We start from the raw sequence: 20,673 nt of genomic DNA on the forward strand, positions 1-20,673 counted from the left end.
AAAGAAGAAACTCCCATTAGACTGTCAGCTATTCTCAACAGAATCTTTGCAGCCAAAAGGGACTGGCAAGAAATATTCAGTGATGAGAAGAAAGGACCTACAACCAAGATTACACAATCCAGCAAAATGGTCATTTAAAATGGAAGGACATCGCCTGACCTGTGGTGGCACAGTAGATAAAGCGTCAACCTGGAAACGGTGAGGTTGCCGGTTCAAAACCCTGGGCTTGCCTGGTCAAGGCACATATAGGAGTTGATGCTTCCTGCTCCTCCCCCCTTCTTTCTCTCTCTCTCTCTCTCTCTCTCTCCTCTCTATAATGAATAAATAAAAAGAATCTTAAAAAAAAATTGAAGGACATATAAAGAGCTTCCCAAACAAGAAAAAGGTAAAGGAGTTCATCACCACCAAACCAGTTATCACATGAAATGTTAAAGGGTCTTCTTTAAAAGAAGAAAAAAATAAAAGATTAAAAATATGAACAATAAACAGGCAATTTTGAGAGTTGTCAGAGAGAAGGGGGATTGAGAGGACGTGTGAAAATGATGAAGGGATTAAGAAGTACAAATTGGTTGTTACGGAATAGTCATGGGCATGTAAAGTACAGCATAGAAATATAGTCAATAATATTCTAATGCATGGTGTCAGATGGTTACAAGATTTATCAGGATGTCACTAAGATATAATGTCTAATCAGTGGGGTGTATACCTGAAACTAACATGGTATTGTTGTGTCAACCCTAATTGAAAAATAAAAAATTTAAATTTTTTTTAAAAAAAGGAAAGCCTGGCCCTGGCCGGTTGGCTCAGTGGTAGAGCGTCGGCCTGGCGTGCAGAGTTCCAGGGTTCGATTCCCAGCCAGGGCACACAGGAGAAGCGCCCATCTGCTTCTCCACCCCTCCCCCTCTCCTTCCTCTCTGTCTCTCTCTTCCCCTCCCACAGCCGAGGCTCCATTGGAGCAAAGATGGCCTGGGCGCTGGGGATGGCTCCTTGGCCTCTGCCCCAGGCACTAGAGTAGCTCTGGTCACGACAGAGCGACGCCCCAGGGGCAGAGCATCGCCCCTGGTGGGCGTGCCGGGTGGATCACGGTCGGGCGCATGTGGGAGTCTGTCTGACTGTCTCTCCCCGTTTCCAGCTTCAGAAAAATAAGAAAAATGTAAAAAAAATAAAAAATAAAAAATAAAAAATAAATAAAAAAAGGAAAGCCTGACCAGTAGTGGCTCAATGGATAGAACATCAACCTGTGACACAGAGGTCCAATGTTCAAAACCCTAAAGTTGTCTGCTTGAGCCTGGGCTCATCTACATGATCCCAAGGTCACCAGCTTGAGCTGAAAGGTTGCTGGCTTGAAGCCCAAGGCTTGAGTAAGGGGTCACTGGCTGAGCTTGAGTCCCCTGTAAAGCATGTATGAGAAGAAATCAATGAACAACTGAAGTAAAGCAACTACAAGTTGATGCTTCTCATCTATCTCCCTTCCTGTCTCTCTCCCTTCCTCTCTCTCTCTCTCTCAAAAACAAACAAATAAATAAATAAGAAAAAAGAAGTATGAACTTGTATCAATCAGTTTTATAGTTAATGCCAGATTTGTGAAATTAGGAAAGGTAATACAGCAAATAGAGATTTGTTTATTTTATTATGCTGCTATTCTGACTGCATTTCTGATTACATCTAGAAATTAGGGCTGAAAACTATCTTATAATATAAATATAACTATCTCCAAGATGAGTTACATCTGTTACTCATCAGTATATATAATAGAAAATACCCCAGATTTTAGAGATAAATCGAAGTTCAAATTCTAGTACCTTTATTAGCAGTTTGAATTTGAACAAATAAATATCCTAAGCCTCCATTTCCCCATCTGTAACAGAAATAATAAAGCATATTAAAGTACTCAAGAGGCACTGGCTAGTTAGCTCAGTCAGTTAAGAGCAACATCCTGAAATGACAAGGTTACTTGTTCAATCCCTGGTCAGGGTACACATGGGAAGCAACCAAAGAATGTACAGTACAACCAGGTGGAACAGCAAATGAATGCTTCCCTCCCCTACCCCCTTTTTTCCCTTTCCTCTCTCTGTCTCTCTAAAAACCAATAAAAAATAAGCCCTGGCCAATAGCTTGGTTGGTTGGAGTGTCATTCCAGAACACGAAGGTTGCTGGTTCGATTCCTCGGTCAGGGCATATACAGGAGCAGCTTGATTTTCCTGTCTCTCTTTCTCCCTTCCTCTCTCTCAAAAAATAAAATAAAAATAAAGTACTCAAGAGATGATAACTACTGTTATTTTTAGAAACAATGCTGAACTGATCTTAAATATAAGAATCTTCTGAGATAAGTATCCTGAAAGCTACAACCCCGTCACCTAAATCTTTTCAGCCAAGATCAATGTGCATTAGACAAAAGACTATCAACAGAAAGAAAACACTGAGAAAAATTAGAAAGAATATTCACCTCCTTATCTGCCATTATTATTCTTATTTCATCTGAGGTATCTCTGCTACCTGGAGAGACTTCTCTTTCAACGTCAAAAGTTTCAGGGGAACTTAGCTGTGTCTCTGTAATTAAAAAAATATAAATCTTATTAATTTCACTTTATATTTTCACAGTTAAAAAAAACAACTATTTCCCCTAAAGCTTAAGGTATGATAACACTGCGGTGGCAATGTATATTGTTTGTTTGTTTCTTCTTAAAGCTTTACTGAGGCATAATTTATATATAATAGAATTTCATGAATTTGATGAGTCTTGTCAAATATATAAAATTTATATATGCATCATTTAAACCATGTAATTACCACCATAATCAAGTTAATAAAAACACTTCTAGCCTGACCAAGCGCTGGTGCAGGATAGAGCGTCGGACTGGGATGCTGAGGACCCAGGTTGGAGACCCTGAGATCGCCAGCTTGAGCGCAGGCTCATCTGGTTTGAGCAAAGCTCACCAGCTTGGACCCAAGGTCGCTGGCTCGAGCAAGGGGTTACTCGGTCTGCTGAAGGCCCCCGGTCAAGGCACATATGAGAAAGCAATCAATGAACAACTAAGGTGTCGCAACAAAAAAAAAACCTGATGATTGATGCTTCTCATCTCTCCGTTCCTGTCTGTCCCTATTTATCCCTCTCTCTGTCTCTGTTAGAAAAAAAAAAAAAAAAAAAAACATTTCTAAAATCCTAAAAAGTTCTCCCTTCTTGGCACCCCAAGTGTACCCTTTTGCAGTCTATCCCCTCCCACCTGGCTCCTGGCAATGACCAATATACTTCATGTTGTTATAGTTTTGCCTATTCTAGAATGTCATATAGTGTTATCTTTTGTGCCTGACCTCTTTCATTTAGTATAATGTGTTTGAGAAGCATCCATGTTGTTACATGTATCAATAGTTCGTCCCTTTTTATTTCTGAGTAGAATTCTACCCTGTGGATATTTCAGTTTGTTTATCCAATTATCAATTAATCCACTTGGCTTCTTTCCAGCATAGTTGTGGTTTTAAAGTATATTTCATTGTGACAAAACAAAAACCTGCCAATATTAGTTCTGAGGTTAAAGGGATAATTAGAGATAATAAAAATTTGATAGCAGAAATAGAAAAAACATTCTCAACAAAGATATGCCTTTCTTTAATATATTCTTTAAACACCATCTATTCATTCAACAAGTTCTAGGTACTATATAGGCTAATAGAAATACGGAGATGAAAGATGGGATCCCTATTAGTGTCATAGTTTAGGAGCCAGCATACTATATAGCTCATAGGCCAAACCCAGACAGATGCCTGGTTTTGATAATAAATTTTTATTTGACACTCCAATAAATTCAATAACAAATTTTTAAATACATAAAAAAATAAATAAATAAAATTTTATTGGAACACAGCCATACGCATTCTTCTTTGGATTGTCCATGGTTGTTCTGCGCTAAAATGGTAGAGTTGAGTAGTTTTAAGAGTGACTGTACAGCCCATAAAACTTAAATAATTACTATCTAGTTTGCTAACTTTTGGCCTAGACCCCCTATCTCCTACTATAAAAAAATAACAATAACTATATTTCAAAGAAGGACAATACATCTGGAGAAGAAATGTATCTGAGAACACAAACCCAGTAAATTCTCTGTTATCTACACTAGACACACTGGACATCTAATGGGTGCTTCTGTGCTTCTCAAACACATTGAATGACCAACGTTCAGCAAATAAAGTCCCGGCAAAACACTGAAGCATCTTTTCAGTGATCAAAGGCAAATTAAATACATTTCTAGTGTTAAATATATTTTAATAAATCATTGTTTTTTGAAATTTGGATACACACAACTTACCACCTTGTTGGAAAAAGGATTACAGTGCATAAACTTTAAAATCTTTGTCAAGTTTCCCTGAGATATTACCAAAACAGACATTCAGTCTATCAGAAAATAATAGCTGCTCACTGCTCGTACTACTGTAATAATAAAGTCTTTAATTAAGCTTTCTATAAATGGCTGAAATGTTCAGCTGTAAAGACAAATTGAGAGGACATTAGCTCCTTGAAAATAAACAATGCTAGTATCGCCTGACCAGGCAGTGGTGCAGTGGATAGAGCGTCGGACTGGGATGCCGAGGACCCAGATTCAAGACCCCAAGGTCACCTGGACTCAAGGTCGCTGGCTCGAGCAAGGGGTTACTCAGTCTGCTGAAGGCCCGCGGTCAAGGCACATATGAGAAAGCAATCAATGAACAACTAAGGTGTCACAATGCACAACAAAAAACTAATGATTGATGCTTCTCATCTTTCCGTTCCTGTCTGTCCCTCTCTCTGTAAAAAACAAAACAAAACAATGCTAGTATCATGCACAATGTGGACATAGGCTACAATCCTGTTTCTTCAGCAAAGTGAGTAATTCTAAATAAATGTTACAATTTTGAGTATCAGACCCCTGGAACTGTCAGAAATTTGTAAAATTAAACGGCTAAGATGGACTACTACACTCAATCTGTGTTTCACCCATTTAGAGCAAAGTTTTCAAACAATTTAAATGCTCAGCTTTTAAATTATATATTTAGAATATATTTAGAGGCCTGACCTGTGGTGGCACAGTGGATAAAGCCTGGACCTAGGACACTGAGTTCGCTAGTTCAAAACCCTGGGCTTGCCTGGTCAAAGCAAATATTGGAGTTGATCCTCCCTCCTCCTTCCCTCCCTCCCTTCTCTCTCTCTCTCTCTCTCTCTCTCTCTCTCTCTTTCCTTTCATGAAAAAATAAAAAATTCTTAAAAAAAAGATATACTGGTATTTAGAAAAAATTAGTCCCTTGCTGGTTGGCTCAGCAACAGAGTGTCGGCCCAGAGTGTAGAAGTCCCAGGTTCAATTCCTAGTCAGGGCACACAGGACAAGCAACCACCTGCTTCTCTACCCCTCCCCTCCCCCCTCTCTTCCCCTCCTTCTCCAGCAGCCATGGCTTATTTGAGCTGGTTGGCTGGAGTGCTGAGGATGGTAACATGGCCTCCCCTCAAATGCTAAAATAGCTCAAGCAACAGAGCAACGGCCCCAGATGGGCAGAGCATCGCCCCCTAGTAGACTTGCTGGGTGGATCCTGGTTGGGGCGCATGCAGGAGTCTGTCTCTCACTTAATAAAAAAAAAAAAGAAAAAGAAAAAATTATATATTCAGAGACTCAGGAGTCTGGCTCCATGCAGAAGGAGTTCTATGAAAATATTTTGCGATATCACTTAGAAGTAGTTGTGTCAGCAAATAGTTAAGACTTAATTAGTAGCCTAATAAGTCATGATCTAAAAGTTACCTAACCTCAGTCATAAAGGGCTTGCTTTTTCTTCTCTCATTAAGTAGGGCTTCCAAGATTATTGTATTTGCAGGTCCCTCCTTCAAGATCCCAGGGTGACGTCACATTCCATCATCCTATACAGACTGGCTCAAGTCACTAATCCCAAAAACAGGGGGTGGGGGGGAGTAAAGTTTTCTTTTCACAAAGATAGCACAGCATTCCTGAGTGTCCTGCCAAAACTGGAGCACTTGATAGTGGGTTCTCTTACTGGGCAATAATCCAAATACATTTCAATGGTTAAGAAACCACTTTTGGCACTGGCCAGATAGGGCATTGTCCTGGCACACAGAAGTCCAGAGGTTTGATCCCCAGTCAGGGTACATGCAAGAAGCAATCACTGAATGCACAACTAATAGGAACAACTCAGTGGAATGAGTTGATGCCCCCCTTCCTCTCTCGAAAAAAAAAATTTTTTAAAAGAAACCACTTTCAATAAAAACAAACACAGTTAAACTTTAAAATGAGTAAAGAAAGACCTTAATGATATGCTGCCACATGTTTAAAAATGTTTGAGACTTAAGTTTTCTTATTTTGACTTCTGAAAGAAAATCAAAATAAGTTTTTTCCCCACAAAAACTGAAATTTAATTTATACTAGTTTCTCTGACTGAAAAATTATATAAGACCTAGAGGAAAACTAGATATGATTTATGATAATATTTATACAATACTTGCTGCCCAAGAGTTTAAACAATAATAGGAAGTCCCTTAATTTCACATGAATAAGGTTACTGAGAAATATAATGGGCCTCACTTTTAGGAAAAATAAAACAAGCTAAAACAAATTGCTTGGGAAGAAATGGTTCATATCACAAAATAATTCTTTCTGGTGCAGAATGATTTAACTCAAGAGTTCCTCTAAATTGTGGGTATCTTAGTTCATCTAAAATTATTTATCAAAATCTATGCATGCGCATCTTGGAATGAACAGTTCTTGTACCTAAGCAAGGTACACCTGTCTTTTTATCTCTACAGTTAACAAAAAGCAAAGTACAGAACTTAACCAGGTTAAGTGTCTTGTCTGAGTCTAAAATATAAGTCAATGACAGAACTGTGCACTAAATTCAATTTCTTAACTCCCTACGCTGTGATATCCTGCAAATGGCAATGTAAAACTAGTAAAAGCTTCAGAGAAAAATCTGCTCAATGACAGGCAGATTTAAGGACAGCCCAACTTTGAGAATCCATAAACCAAAACATAAAGTCCTCTTAGCTCTAAATGTACAATTAAGTGCTATTACTGATTCTTTGCTGCCATTTCTGATAAGGCTGGTCAGCAAACAATAAAAAAAGCCATGTTAATTTCTTCCTTTCTTTTCTTTTTTAAGTGAGAGGAAGGGAGATAGACAGAACTCCCTCTTGCAGGCACCATGACAAGGATCCACCCAGCAGCCTCCATCTGGGGCTGATGATTTCAAATCAACCAAGCTATCCTCAGTGCCTGAGGCCGCCACCCGGACCAACTGAGCTATCCTCCAGCTTTAGGCTGACGCTTGGAGCAATCAAGCCACTGGCTATAAGAGGGAAAGAGAGAAAGAAGAGGGAGAGGGACGGGAGAGAAGCATGGTTGCTTCTCATGTGTGCCCTGACCAGGAATCGAACCCAGGACATCCGCACTCTGGCTAACACACTATCCACTGAGCCAACCAGCCAGGGCCTTAGTTCAAAACTCAAATATCTTTAAGAAGAAAATGGTTGAGAACCAAGCCAATGTCCATTAAAAAAAGTATGTTTATGAATATATATGGTGCGTGTGTGTGTGTTGATAAACACACACATCGATCACACATAAACCTCCTGGGAGTGGGACGGAAAAGTCAGACAAATTAATAGGCATAAAGACAGCTAGGGATCAAAAATTCAGTAAAATCACAGTGGGGTGCTTACCAGGACACACAGTGATTTCCTCTATAGAACTCTCTGGCATAAGGACTAAGCTTCTCTTACTGGTCAAAGCAGCAATGCTGAAAAAGAACCAAACCCCAAGTGAATTCCCAGTAAAATAAACCAGAACACAGCACCTAAAAAGCAAAGCCAATCACTCACAAAGCTGCAGGGAGCCTGGTCCCTGCCGTCTCATACCACAGAGCACAACAGGGAAGCAGAGTATCAGTAGTGAAAACTCCAGCGAGAAAAGAGAAATAAACATGCCTACAACTTTGGTTCCAGTCAAGTCAATGAGTGAAAGGAACCCTTTTTTGGAGTCTTCACAAAGGAAGGTTGAAAGATAAGGACTATGAATACTACAGAAGACAAATACTCCATTCCAATATAAGGATATCACAGGTGTTTCAGAGCCTCCATCTCTGCCTTCTGAAGGTTAGAGATTTGTAAACTCACAGAGAAAATATGGAGACTATTCTGACAACCATTAGCCTTTCTGGCACCTTGGGAGTAAAATTACCTCTTTATTTCAAGATGTGACTTTGTAGGCAACAAAAATAAGATACAACAACTCCAAAAATCTGCCCACAGAAACTGAAAACCTCTCCTGAGAAAAATGTAATTACATTTTAAAATTATATTTTTAATGTTTATTTTATTGATTTTAGTGAAAGGAAGTGAAAGAGCGAGAGAGACAGGTATATCAATCTGTCCCTGAATGTGCCCTGAGCAGGGACAGAGCCAGCAATCTCTGTGCTTCAGGATGATGCTCCAACCAACTGAGCTATCCAACCAGGGAAGAAAAACATATTATGACTGGCTCCCCTCATCTGACTTTCTGGTTTACCCTGCCTGTTCATGGAGTGCAATCTCTTCCTAACACAGGAACACATGGCGGAGAGATCTGAGCATCTGAGCTAGGCCCCTCATGCTTCACAGAGCTTTATGGTTAGTTTGATCAAGTATGCAAGATGACACACATTCTCAAATCAACCAAGAACCACAGAGAAAATAACCACCATGGATTCATGATAAATAACTAAAACCTGATAGAAAACCACAAGTGATTTCTCTCTCTAAATAAAACATTTCATAGCATTTGTTATAAACCCAAGCCAGACACAGTTTACTCTGCATGTAACATTAGGGCTCTATTCAAAGGGTCCATCACAAAACAATTTGCTGACATTTATAAAATGCACTAATCAATTTGAAGTCAAACCGCATTGCCTGCAATTCCAGCTCTCTCCTGGTGACAAAGCATATAATCATTTATTAAAACCTACATCTGCTCTGCACAAAGCTCACCACAACAAAGCAGAGAGAGGCCTAAAGGAAGCAGAAAGCCTACTCTAGTTAAAACCACTTCCAAAACTGTCTTAACAGCAGGAAAATCAAACCAAAGCCATATTCTTTAGTTCAGGAAGAAATATCTAGTACTATTAACCAAAAACTTAAGAATGCCAACTAAATTACAGCAAATGGCAATTGGGCCTCAACTTCCATGTAAGAGATGAAAGTCACTCAATGCAAGAAGATTAAATTCGTATGTAATCCCCAAAGGTCAACTTCCAGATAAAAGGGGAAAGTACAATAATTGGAAGTCTAATCCAATTAACAGTAGTTTATAACTACCCAACCACCATATATTAAAGTGAGAACATCTAAGAAAGTAACCCCATCAATCAATCAGTGAAAATAATTAAGGAGGTAACACAAATACTACCATTAAAGGAAAAAATGAGATATAATTGGATGATAAGTAGCATAGAACAGGAATGAGAGTAATACAGGTTCTGTGTAGCCTGAATAATATGAAGGCTTCAGGAGGATGTAAGTTTAAGACCTAAGGAATCTTAAAGAGTAGTCTTAAAAGATGTATACAGCTTAGATATGCAGATAATATAAACATAAGCAGAAAAAACAAAGGGGACAGAAAGACTAGAAGGATCAATAAGAAATCAGAGCCTTCACAGTGGCTTAGGAAGCTAGCATAGTTAGTCAAGAGAGTTAGCAGGATGTAACCACTTCTTAGAAATAGTGTAAATGAGATTTACACGGGATGGCTGGATTGGACAAGAAAACCAACAAGGAAAAACAAGATTTCTTCCACCTAAATATTCTAGAATTCTATGAGATGCATATATGAGAAATGGGAGATAATGATTTCTCCTAATCTTTGCTTATAAAAGAGTTAAAATATCCTGGGAAGCTGCCCCTCCATCATCTCTCTTATTCAGGAACCATCAGAGCAGAATTCAGACCCATAACAACATATAATCTCACCTTTGTGAGGCAGGTACAGAGTTTCCTTCTTCAGAAGTTTCCTCAGCAAAAAGCCCTTGGGAAGACTGCAAAGAAATACATACCATCCTAAATATACAAGCACAAATGTACTAGTTTCTCTTTCTTTTTTTAAAAAAGTTAATTTTTCAACATTACCATTCGGCAGTTAGCAATAAGACTAACATTTTACATTGTCAGTAAGTTTCAGTAAAAAGCATATCCTGTGAATTCAAAAGACTGAGTTTTAAATCACAGGTGAACCACCTATTAACTTTGAAATCTTGGATAAGTCACATCTGAATCTGTCTCCTCATCTTATTATGAGTATTCACAATTGCCTCACAGAGTGTTGTAAAAATTAAACAAGGTAACATGTGATGCACTTTGTAATCCAAGACACATAAATATTGTGAGTCAAATGAATTATGATTTGAGAAAAGCAGTTATAAAGCTTTTGTTGTGAGAAGCAAAGATATAGAGAAAAGTCCAGTTTTCAGTGGAAATATTGAATTGGACCAAACACTGCAATCCATAAAAGACATCTCTCTGGGCACAACCGAGTGCCCACACAGAACATCCCGAAATTTTACTAGAAATCTGTCACTATGGTTTGAGTATCTGACTCTGGGATATCTTTTAAGAAACATAACATATAAAGACTTGATAAGGAAAAGACTATTTTCTTTGATTAATGGTAGAGTTGTACAGATGTCAACTTATTAAATGCCGGTGTATAGAAGAGCATAGAAAAAGCAGCAACTGCTGACTTAGGTGGACTTCTGAGGGATGTGTGCCTGGACTGTAAGGCTTCTTCCAATAGATGGAAAGCTACTGACTGAAGTTTTGAGGGTCTCCTAACAGGGTATAAATAACCTAAACAAGTTAGGCATCTCTCTACAACTCAGGTAAATAATGAAATACACTAAAAACAGGAACCCCTTCAGTCAAAGGGAAAATAAGGCTATATAATGATCAGAAATGTAGCCATTATAAAAGATAAGGGTTAAACAAAACTGTCAAAAGTATTAAAATACAACAGCAATAAGTCCCTATTTGTTTGAACTCAGTGGTGATAAACAGTTTCATTCCTGAAATCTAAAAAAAAAAAAAAAAAAAAAAAGGCAAATACTGACACCTAGTGTCCATTTCATAGAATTCTACCTTCTTGTAATGATTTGTTGACTAAGCCTTGGGCTTCAGAACCAATCAATGCACTAAGAAGTTATAAGAGCCTGACCTGTGGTGGCGCAGTGGATAAAGCGCCAACTTGGAAATGCTGAGGTCGCTGGTTTGAAACCCTGGGCTTGCCTGGTCAAGGCACATATGGGAGTTGATGCTTCCAGCTCCTCTCCCCTGTCTCTGTCTCTGTCTCTCTCTCTCTGTGTCTCTCTCTCTCTCCTCTCTAAAATGAATAAATAAAATAAAAATTAAAAAAAAAAAGTTATAAGATATTCCACCTCTACCTTAGGCTAAAGCATCTCTTCCTTTCTCAGAGTAAGTTTTTTTTTCTAAATATTATTGGTCAAAAACGGAACTGGGACCTAATTCCAAAATCCATGCTCTAATCACCGTTTATATTTACTCAAATGATCTTCTTCCCAACCATTTTAACATAACCCCAAAATACCTTCATTTCAATACATCATTTTTAATTTCTAAACTTATACCTCAATAGCAGTAATCTGAAGATAAGAGTAAAGCGAGATTCTTCTAGAATTGAAAATAACAGTAAAACAAGCAAGCAAAATTAAATTTGAATAACCAAATTTAATCAAGGTAGATAGGAAAGCATAATAGCAATGTAACTTTAAGGAAACTATGACCTGATCAAGACATAGATAGCACCCTGCCTGAAGAAATATGCTAATGGAGCCTGACCAGGAGGTGGCATAGTGGATAGAGTGTCAGATTGGGATATGGAAGACCCAAGTTCGAGACCCCGATGTCGCCAGTTGAGCGCAGGCTCCTCTGGTTTGAACAAGAACTCACCAGCTTGGACCCAAGGTCACTGGCTCAAGCAAGAGGTTGCTCGGTCGGCTGAAGGCCCATGGTCAAGGCACATATGGGAAAGCAATCAATGAACAACTAAGGTGTCACAATGAAAAACTGATGATTGATGCTTCTCTGTTCCTGTCTGTCTGTCCCTGTCTATCCCTCCCTCTGACTTTCTCCGTCTCTGTAAAAAAAAAAAGAAAGAAAAAGAAATATGCTAATGGAAAAAGGATAGTTTATAAAAAAATCTAAAAAAGGAAAATTCAAAGATCCAGAATCAAGCAGTGTTTTCAACACCATGGCCTGGGAAGTGAAAGTAATTAGACACATCATCTGGTCACCTCAGAAATATCCTCTTTTGTCAGGCACTGGGTAGCTTATCAAGTCTTTTCATAAACTAGTTGAATCATCTCTTAAAATTCCATTTTTTGATTACTACTTCAGGTTCCCATATACTTCATTATAGAAGGAGGTACAGTAGATAATGGATCTGAATATTCCAGTCACTAAAAATGTCTCTCTTCCATAATAAATTAACAAAGTGTCATTTGGTATGCCTATCAGCTTCAAGTTTAGTTAGTCAGTCAGTTCTCACTCCCCCAAACACATAATTTGATCATTTCTGAGGAACAAATTCCAGAATGTGAACTGAAAAATTAAAACGTAGACATTGAAAGTAGTGACCACCTTCCTGCTGTATGCTCATCAAGATAACCTGTGAGTCTTCATTAACAATTTCCCTATTATCTCAGTGATTCTAAAGCTTTTATAACCTTCATATAAGACTAAGCAATCTGTGCCAAGTGAAGGTTTTTCTGAGTCCTATTTTCTGGGACTGTCTTGCTATCTCTTATCAACTAAGTAGTCTCAAATGCGGGCAATTTCAGCAAAGCCAAAATCAATAGAAAAATATTTAACAAAAACATAAATTCTTTCTACCCACAGTTCCTAAAAGCAAAAGACCAAGACAGGAGGTGAAATGACAATCATAACACTTTCATTATTTGCCTATATAATTGGTAATGTTGTTCTTTGTTTTTTAAAGATACTATTATGCGTTGGTAAGGCAGCAGTGAAGGAGGTATTTTGACACATTGCTGGAAGTAGTACACAGATTTGAGCACCTTTCTGAACAAGCAAAAGGACAACAAATAGCAAATCATTTTTTATGTTCATAACTCTCTAACTCAGCATTTTTCTGGTTCCCTATCCCTAAGGAAACTAATTTTAAATTTTAAAAAATTGTATTTAGAAAGATGTTTATCACAACCAAAATATCTGGCAATAGGAAAATGGTTAAAATATTATGGTAAAATCATAAGCCAGAATATTAGTCATTTAAAATAAAATCTATAAATAATTTTAACATCATAAGAAAATGTTTGCATGTTAACTTTAAAATACAAAAATATGATCTAAACCATACAAAAACAGGTATAGAAAAAAAGGACTAGGCCCTGGCCGGTTGGCTCAATGGTAGAGCGTCAGCCTGGCGTGCGGGGGACCCGGGTTCGATTCCCGGCCAGGGCACATAGGAGAAGCACCCATTTGCTTCTCCACCCCCACCCCCTCCTTCCTCTCTGTCTCTCTCTTCCCCTCCCGCAGCCAAGGCTCCATTGGAGCAAAGATGGCCCGGGCGCTGGGGATGGCTCCTTGGCCTCTGCCCCAGGTGCTCGAGTGGCTCTGGTCGCGGCAGAGCAACCCCCAGGAGGGGCAGAGCATCGCCCCCTGGTGGGCAGAGCATCGCCCCTGGTGGGCGTGCCGGGTGGATCCCGGTCGGGCGCATGCGGGAGTCTATCTGACTGTCTCTCCCCGTTTCCAGCTTCAGAAAAATACAAAAAAATAAAAAATAAATAAAAATAAATAAATTAAAAAAAAGAAAAAAAGGACTATATCACTAAATAGTAGGATTGTGGGTGCTTTCAACTTTATTCTTCAAACTTTTCAACATCTTATGCTCGCTTTGGCAGCACATATACAAATGTTCAACATCTTTCAATAGTTCTAAGTGATCTCTAAAGTTAATGTTAATGACTACACTAGATACTCACTAGGTTGTCTTCCTGATCTCCTTTCGCTAGACAGCCCCTCCCCCTCCCACTGCATCACAGCATCACAGCCATTTGTACAATTTGACTTATATCTCCTTCAGGCCATAATCAACTGGGCTGCTGAAGGCTAAAAACCTCAAAGGACCCTAAATTCCTTTCCTAGAAATCCAAAGTTAAACTGGGTGAGAGAGAGTAAATCTCCTGTAATCTGTGTTTAAGTTTGAGAGCTGTAAGATCAGTATTTTCCACCTACCATGTGAAAGAGAAGCAAAGGAAGACAGTCTGCAGGGAGAAAAATGAAATAGATACAATATAGCATTGAAATACAGATAAATTACAGTTGATTTTCTAGAGCCAGTACCTTCTCCAGGTTTTAGAATTTATGAGGCATCATGTTTCCTTATAATAGTCATTTTTTTTTTATTAAAAAAAATTTTTAAGACTTTATTCATTTTAGAGAGGAGAGAGAGAGAGAAAAAGAATGAGGAGGAGCAGAAAGCATCAACTCCCATATGTACTTTGACCAGGCAAGCCCAGGGTTTCAAACCAGCGATCTCAGTGTTCCAGGTCAATGCTTTATCCACTGCGCCACCACAGGTCAAGTTAAAGTCCTCATTTTAATTAAGATAGCTTGATTTGATTTGTTGTAATCAAACAGTACCAAATAATACTATTTTTAGAATCTTGTGGCCTGTTCATGAAGTAAAAAAACTTCAATCTAATAAGGCCAGCCACTAGGATCTAACCACATATACGCTATTCCAAAGGTACTGCTTTCCAACCTCAGAGCCCGACAAGTCTATGTTCTAGAACTCTGACCCCTGCAATCTTTCAAGCTAACAGCTTGAATTACAATAAACCATGTGGAGTTAATTTGTTCTTTTCAGGGGAAGCATCTCTAAATTACAAAAAACTATGTAACAAAACATGTTATCATAAGCATAACCTTTCATTTGGACAAGAGGCAAGTCATTAGAAATACTGTTAAGAAAGATGCTTTCTCTTCACATACAGCAATCTTTCCATAATGTAGATGAAAAGGATGCTAGGGAAGAATGATTCCCATGGGTATTCTCAATGAATGACCTTCCGGTACCTTATAGAAAGCTACCATTTACTGAGTGTCCTAAGCATTATACTAGACATTTTATAAGAGTCACTTTAATCATTAAAACTATTTAGGCTTGCTATTCCATTTTACAGATGTAAAAAAACTGAGATTCAGAGGTTTAAATGGTTTGCTCAAAGGAACACAGTTACTAAAAAGAGTCAAAATTCAAACTTCCCATCCCTACTCTCTACACTAGGCTATGAAATTTCTCATAGCTACCATTTCTTGAAGCCTTATCATATGAAACAGACTAGGATAACTGCAAAACAAAACCCAAAACAGAAATAGCAACAAAAACCAGTATTGTCATAAAACAGAATACTCTATAAAGAATTTAAAATTATATGATTTCTTTTATGATATTCAGAAAAAAACTGAATATAAGCTTTCATATATAATAATATAAAGTTTCATATATAATAATCTAGATATGTCAGAAAAAAACTAAAAAGGCAACCTTAATGTCCCCAAACAAGGGACTGTTTTCAAATTACCACAAGTAAAATTGGAAACAGAACACTATGTGGGGTAAAAAAATAAACTAGAAAACTATCTGTACTTTATATCACGAAGGACCACTTCCCTTAATACAAAAAGAATGCCTACAAACCACTAAGAAAGTTTGTCAAAAAAAGTGCCTGACCTGTGGTGGCACAGTAGATAAGGCATCAACCTGGAATACTGAGGCCGCCAGTTCAAAACCCTGGGCTTACCCAGTCAAGGCACATATATGGGAGTTGATGGTTCCTGCTCCTCCCACCCTTCTCTCTCTCTCTCTCCCCCTCCTCTCTAAAAATGAATAAATAAAATCTTGGGGGGAAAAAGGTTGTCAAAAAGAAAACTACCTGTAAGATCTTTATTTATTATTATTTTTTTATTTTTTATTTTTACATTTTTATTTATTTATTTTTTTAGAGAGAGGAGACACAGAGAGAGAAAGAGACAGAGAGAGGAAAGAGATAGAACAGAGGGAGGAGCAGGAAGCATCAACTCCCATATGTGCCTTGACCAGGCAAGCCTGGGGTTTCGAAACGGCGACCTTAGCATTCCAGGTCGACCCTTTTACCCACTGCACCACCACAGGTCAGGCTACCTGTAAGATCCAAACACAGAAAAGGAAATACAAATGAGTCTCACAATAAGAAAAATGCAAATTAAGACTGCTTTGAGATACTTCCCATCTCTCAGATTGACCAAGATCAAGAGGTCCTGATAATACTGTATTAGTATGGGTAGGGGAAGCTTATCCTCACACACTGTAGTGAGTGTAAATTTATAAAACCTCTATTGAAGGCAATTTGATGCTATCTAACAAAACTGTAAATGCATATATATTTTGATCTACCAGTTACATCTACAACGAATTATTCTACAAATATCTCCCATGTGAATGAAATCTCTTTTCAAGAATATTCACTGCTAGTGTTTATAATAGTAACATATTGGAAACAACCTAAATGTCCACCAATAGAAGCACTGGGTGAAGTAAAACTCATTCATACATGGTGTATTACACATCCAAAAACAAAAAAGAGAGAAATTCTTTATGTATTGTTATGGAATGATCTCACAGAGATTTTAAATGAAAAAAGCAGATTATAGAATAATGTGTAGAATTTACTATGATCTGTGTAAAAGAAGTTGCTTGTACTACATAAACTATCTTGAAAGGATATACTAGAAAACTAGTCATAAAGGTTAACTCCAGGGAGGGGAACTGGTTAGCTTGGGATGAGGAATGTCTTCAAGTAGAGCTAATAAATAGGAAAAGATCTCAGATATACTATCAGGTAAGGGAAAAGAACAAAGCTTACACAGAAGAGTTTGCACTTTGTTGAAAAATTAAACAAAAAATGTTTTTATATGCATAGAAATAATGCTTGCCTCTGTTGGCACTGGAATTAGGGATAATTTTTTCTTCTTTACACTCTTTTGTACTTTCCTGATTTTCCATAGTGGGCATGTGTTTCATTAAAAATAAGTAGGAAAGACCACAAAAATAATAACTAAAATCTCCGTTTAATCTGTGAATAAATCATCCTTAATCACAGCATCACTGACCCTTACCTGACCATGACTGGTTGTTGGTTCTTCCTTCAACAAAAGTTTCTTTTTCAAGCTTTTAATTGGGTTTTCTTGGAAATCGTCAGTTTGCGAGTGCCAGACAGATGCCCTAGACTCCTGCCTCTCCTCCACTTTGTCTTCATCTCCCATATCTTCTGAGATGCCTTCATTTTTTTCATTAGCCTGATCTCCTTGGCCACACTCATTCTGGATTGGAGAAGGAGGTCTAGGTAACACTGGTTCCCCAAATCCTTTTTTTTTAAAGAGCTGCCTCTGAGCCATTTTTAGGCTCTTTTGATAAACCTCCATCTGGCAGAGAATGACCTTTGTATACTGGTTAGGGTCTATTCCAGCTGGGCAAAATGGAATACCCCAGAAGTAGTGCACAGTTCCCACACTGTTCTGGAGATCTTTGGCATCTGCTGAGGCAGGCAGACAGTGCCTACATGTGTCCCCCCTACCCTGGACTACTTCAGAAAAATCACGTCCCCTCCCAGTACTTCCCTGTGGCTTCCCACACTGTGTGTGCTCAGCCAAGTGGCCAGTGCATCTGTCAAAACAGTTAACATCCTCATTCTCTACCACTGGCTGGCTTGACTGGTCCCAGCTTCCTGAGCTGCCAGAGACAGGCTCCTCTTCAGTGTGGTCCCAGGGCTCCTCTCTTTCCTCAGCCTCGTTTCCCTGACTGATATGTGAGCCTTTAAACAGTGATGGAGGTACCAGCTGCCATATGCCTGTGGGTATTTGAGAAAAAGTAAGGCTAAGGACAAACTGTTTTTTATCAAGAGGGCTTGGTAAGTTCTCACTTACCAAGAATTACATAATGAGGGTAAGAAAGGCTCTTCTTTGGGTTTAAACAAATGTTGGCTTTTCCTTGGAGATAAAGGTATCCTGGATATTAGTGAGATCTCAACTACTTTCTGATTTAACCTCTTTAATACCACAAAATAAATTTGGGGAGTTTCTGTATATCTACTCTCAGCATGAGATCCCTGTAATATGGTTATTCTTGATGAGTGCAAGGAGTCAGAATGGGGAGACATGCCTTCAGTGGTCCCAGAGTCTGTGGTTTTCTCATGGTGGGACTGTGAAGATGGTCCAGTGCCCAGAGGTCGAGATCTGGTAGCAGAAGCATCAGAACGCCAGCAACTCTGAAACAAGTGATCCCACACCAGACCAGGTTTATTATTAATGTAGCTATATATATATGAAGGGTCACAGGAAGGACTAAAAGGGGAGGCCGTTGTCCCTAAGACATTCTTCTCTTTAAAATGTAGATGCTCAGGCCTGACCTGTGGTGGCGCAGTGGGATAAAGTGTCGACCTGGAAATGCTGAGGTCACCGGTTCGAAACCCTGGGCTTGCCTGGTCAAGGCACATATGGGAGTTGATGCTTCCAGCTCCTCTCCCCCCCCTTCTCTCTCTCTGTCTCTCCTCTCTCGCTCTCTATCTCTCCCTCTCCTCTCTAAAAAAAAAATAAAAAATGAATAAATAAAATGTAGATGCTCAGGCCCTGGCCAGGTAGCTCAGTTGGTTAGAGAATTGTCCTGACCTACCGAAATTGTGGCTTTGACCCCCAGTCAGGGCACACAGAAGAATCAACCAATGAATGCATAAAGAAGTGGAACACCAGCCCTGGCCGGTTGGCTCAGCGGTAGAGTGTCAGCCTGGCGTGTGGGGGACCCGGGTTCGATTCCCGGCCAGGCACATAGGAGAAGCGCCCATTTGCTTCTCCACTCCCCCCCCCTCCTTCCTCTCTGTCTCTCTCTTCCCCTCCCGCAGCCAAAGCTCCATTGGAGCAAAGATAGCCCGGGCGCTGGGGATGGCTCCTTGGCCTCTGCCCCAGGCGCTAGAGTGGCTCTGGTCGCGGCAGAGCGACGCCCCGGAGGGGCAGAGCATCGCCCCCTGGTGGGCAGAGCTTCGCCCCTGGTGGGCGTGCCGGGTGGATCCCAGTCGGGCGCATGCGGGAGTCTGTCTGACTGTCTCTCCCCGTTTCCAGCTTCAGAAAAATACAAAAAAAAAAAAAAAGTGGAACACCAAATCAGTGTTTCTCTCTCTCTCTCTCTCTCTCTCTCTCTCTTCCTCTCTCTCTAAAAATTAATAATCAAAATATTTTTAAAGCCCTGGCCGGTTGGCTCAGCGGTAGAGCGTCGGCCTAGCGAGCGGAGGACCCGGGTTCGATTCCCGGCCAGGGCACACAGGAGAAGCGCCCATTTGCTTCTCCACCCCTCCGCCGCGCCTTCCTCTCTGTCTCTCTCTTCCCCTCCCGCAGCCAAGGCTCCATTGGAGCAAAGATGGCCCGGGCGCTGGGGATGGCTCTGTGGCCTCTGCCTCAGGCGCTAGAGTGGCTCTGGTCGCAACATGGCGACGCCCAGGATGGGCAGAGCATCGCCCCCTGGTGGGCAGAGCTTCGCCCCTGGTGGGCGTGCCGGGTGGATCCCGGTCGGGCGCATGCGGGAGTCTGTCTGACTGTCTCTCCCTGTTTCCAGCTTCAGAAAAATGCAAAAAGAAAAAAAAAAAAAAAAATATTTTTAAAATGTAGATGCTCGTCCTGGCCGGTTGGCTCAGTGGTAGAGCATCGGCCTGGTGTGCAGGAGTCCTGGGTTCGATTCCCGGCCAGGGCACACAGGAGAAGCGCCCATCTGCTCCTCCACTCCTCCCCCCCTCTCTTTCCTCTCTGTCTCTCTCTTCCCCTCCCGCAGCTAAGGCTCTATTGGAGCAAAGTTGGCCCGGGCGCTGAGGATGGCTCTGTGGCCTCTGCCTTAGGCGCTGGAGTGGCTCTGGTCACAACAGAGCAACACCCCAGATGGGTAGAGCATCACTCCCTGGTGGCCGTGCCGGATGGATCCCGGTCGGGCGCATGCGGGAGTCTGTCTGACTGCCTCCCCATTTCTGGCTTCGGAAAAATACAAAAAAAAAAAAAAAAAAATGTAGATGCTCAAATCAAATGGAATTCCACAATTATACTGAATGCCTACTATGTGCAAAGTACTGTACTAGATCACTACACTAAACACTTTTCTAATCTAGAGAAGTGGATGGCATAAATGGCTCAGGACCTGCCATTGGCAAATATTCTTCACTTTTAAAATAATTTTGACTACACATATTCAAATCACAATTTAACAGTATTTGAAAACTTTTTAAACTGTCCGTTCTTTCTCTCCACAACCCAACTCTAGTTCTCATTTTCCTTGCTCTCTCCACAAAACAGGGAGGCAAGTATCTTATCTTGCCCTTTTTGGTTTCTTGGTAATAGGCAATTCTTTTCAGAAGCTGCTAACTATATACTATGGTTCTCTTAAGCCATAAACTGAAAATCTGTGGGGTGAAATAAAAAACTCTTTCATATAGAATCAACAAGAGATTTTAAATTGGGTTTATCAAGAATTCAACATGGACTTTAAAAATTGTGTGGGCCTTGGCCGGTTAGTTCAGTTGGTTACAGCGTCATTCCAAAACACCAATGTTGCGAGTTTAATC

At 39.9% G+C, this 20,673-nt stretch overlaps 1 protein-coding gene across 5 annotated transcripts in view; it reads right to left on the reverse strand.

The window, feature by feature from the left end:
- UIMC1 (ubiquitin interaction motif containing 1) overlaps positions 1 to 20,673 on the reverse strand; it is a 153,935-nt gene that overhangs the window by 63,373 nt on the left and 69,889 nt on the right. For 4 of the 5 annotated variants that reach the window (XM_066342608.1, XM_066342609.1, XM_066342606.1 and 1 more), the window contains exons 5-7: positions 9,974 to 10,038; positions 7,691 to 7,767; positions 2,447 to 2,550 (exon numbers count right to left, since the gene is read on the reverse strand). In XM_066342608.1, coding sequence (XP_066198705.1) covers positions 2,447 to 2,550; positions 7,691 to 7,767; positions 9,974 to 10,038 — 246 coding nt within the window. Of the gene's footprint in view, positions 1 to 2,446; positions 2,551 to 7,690; positions 7,768 to 9,973; positions 10,039 to 17,194; positions 17,926 to 18,236; positions 18,343 to 20,673 lie in introns of all 5 variants that reach the window. The other variant, XM_066342610.1, reaches the window with a different exon arrangement.

The sequence above is a fragment of the Saccopteryx leptura genome, chromosome 6 (genome assembly GCF_036850995.1).
Source record: "Saccopteryx leptura isolate mSacLep1 chromosome 6, mSacLep1_pri_phased_curated, whole genome shotgun sequence".
NCBI lineage: Eukaryota > Metazoa > Chordata > Mammalia > Chiroptera > Emballonuridae > Saccopteryx > Saccopteryx leptura.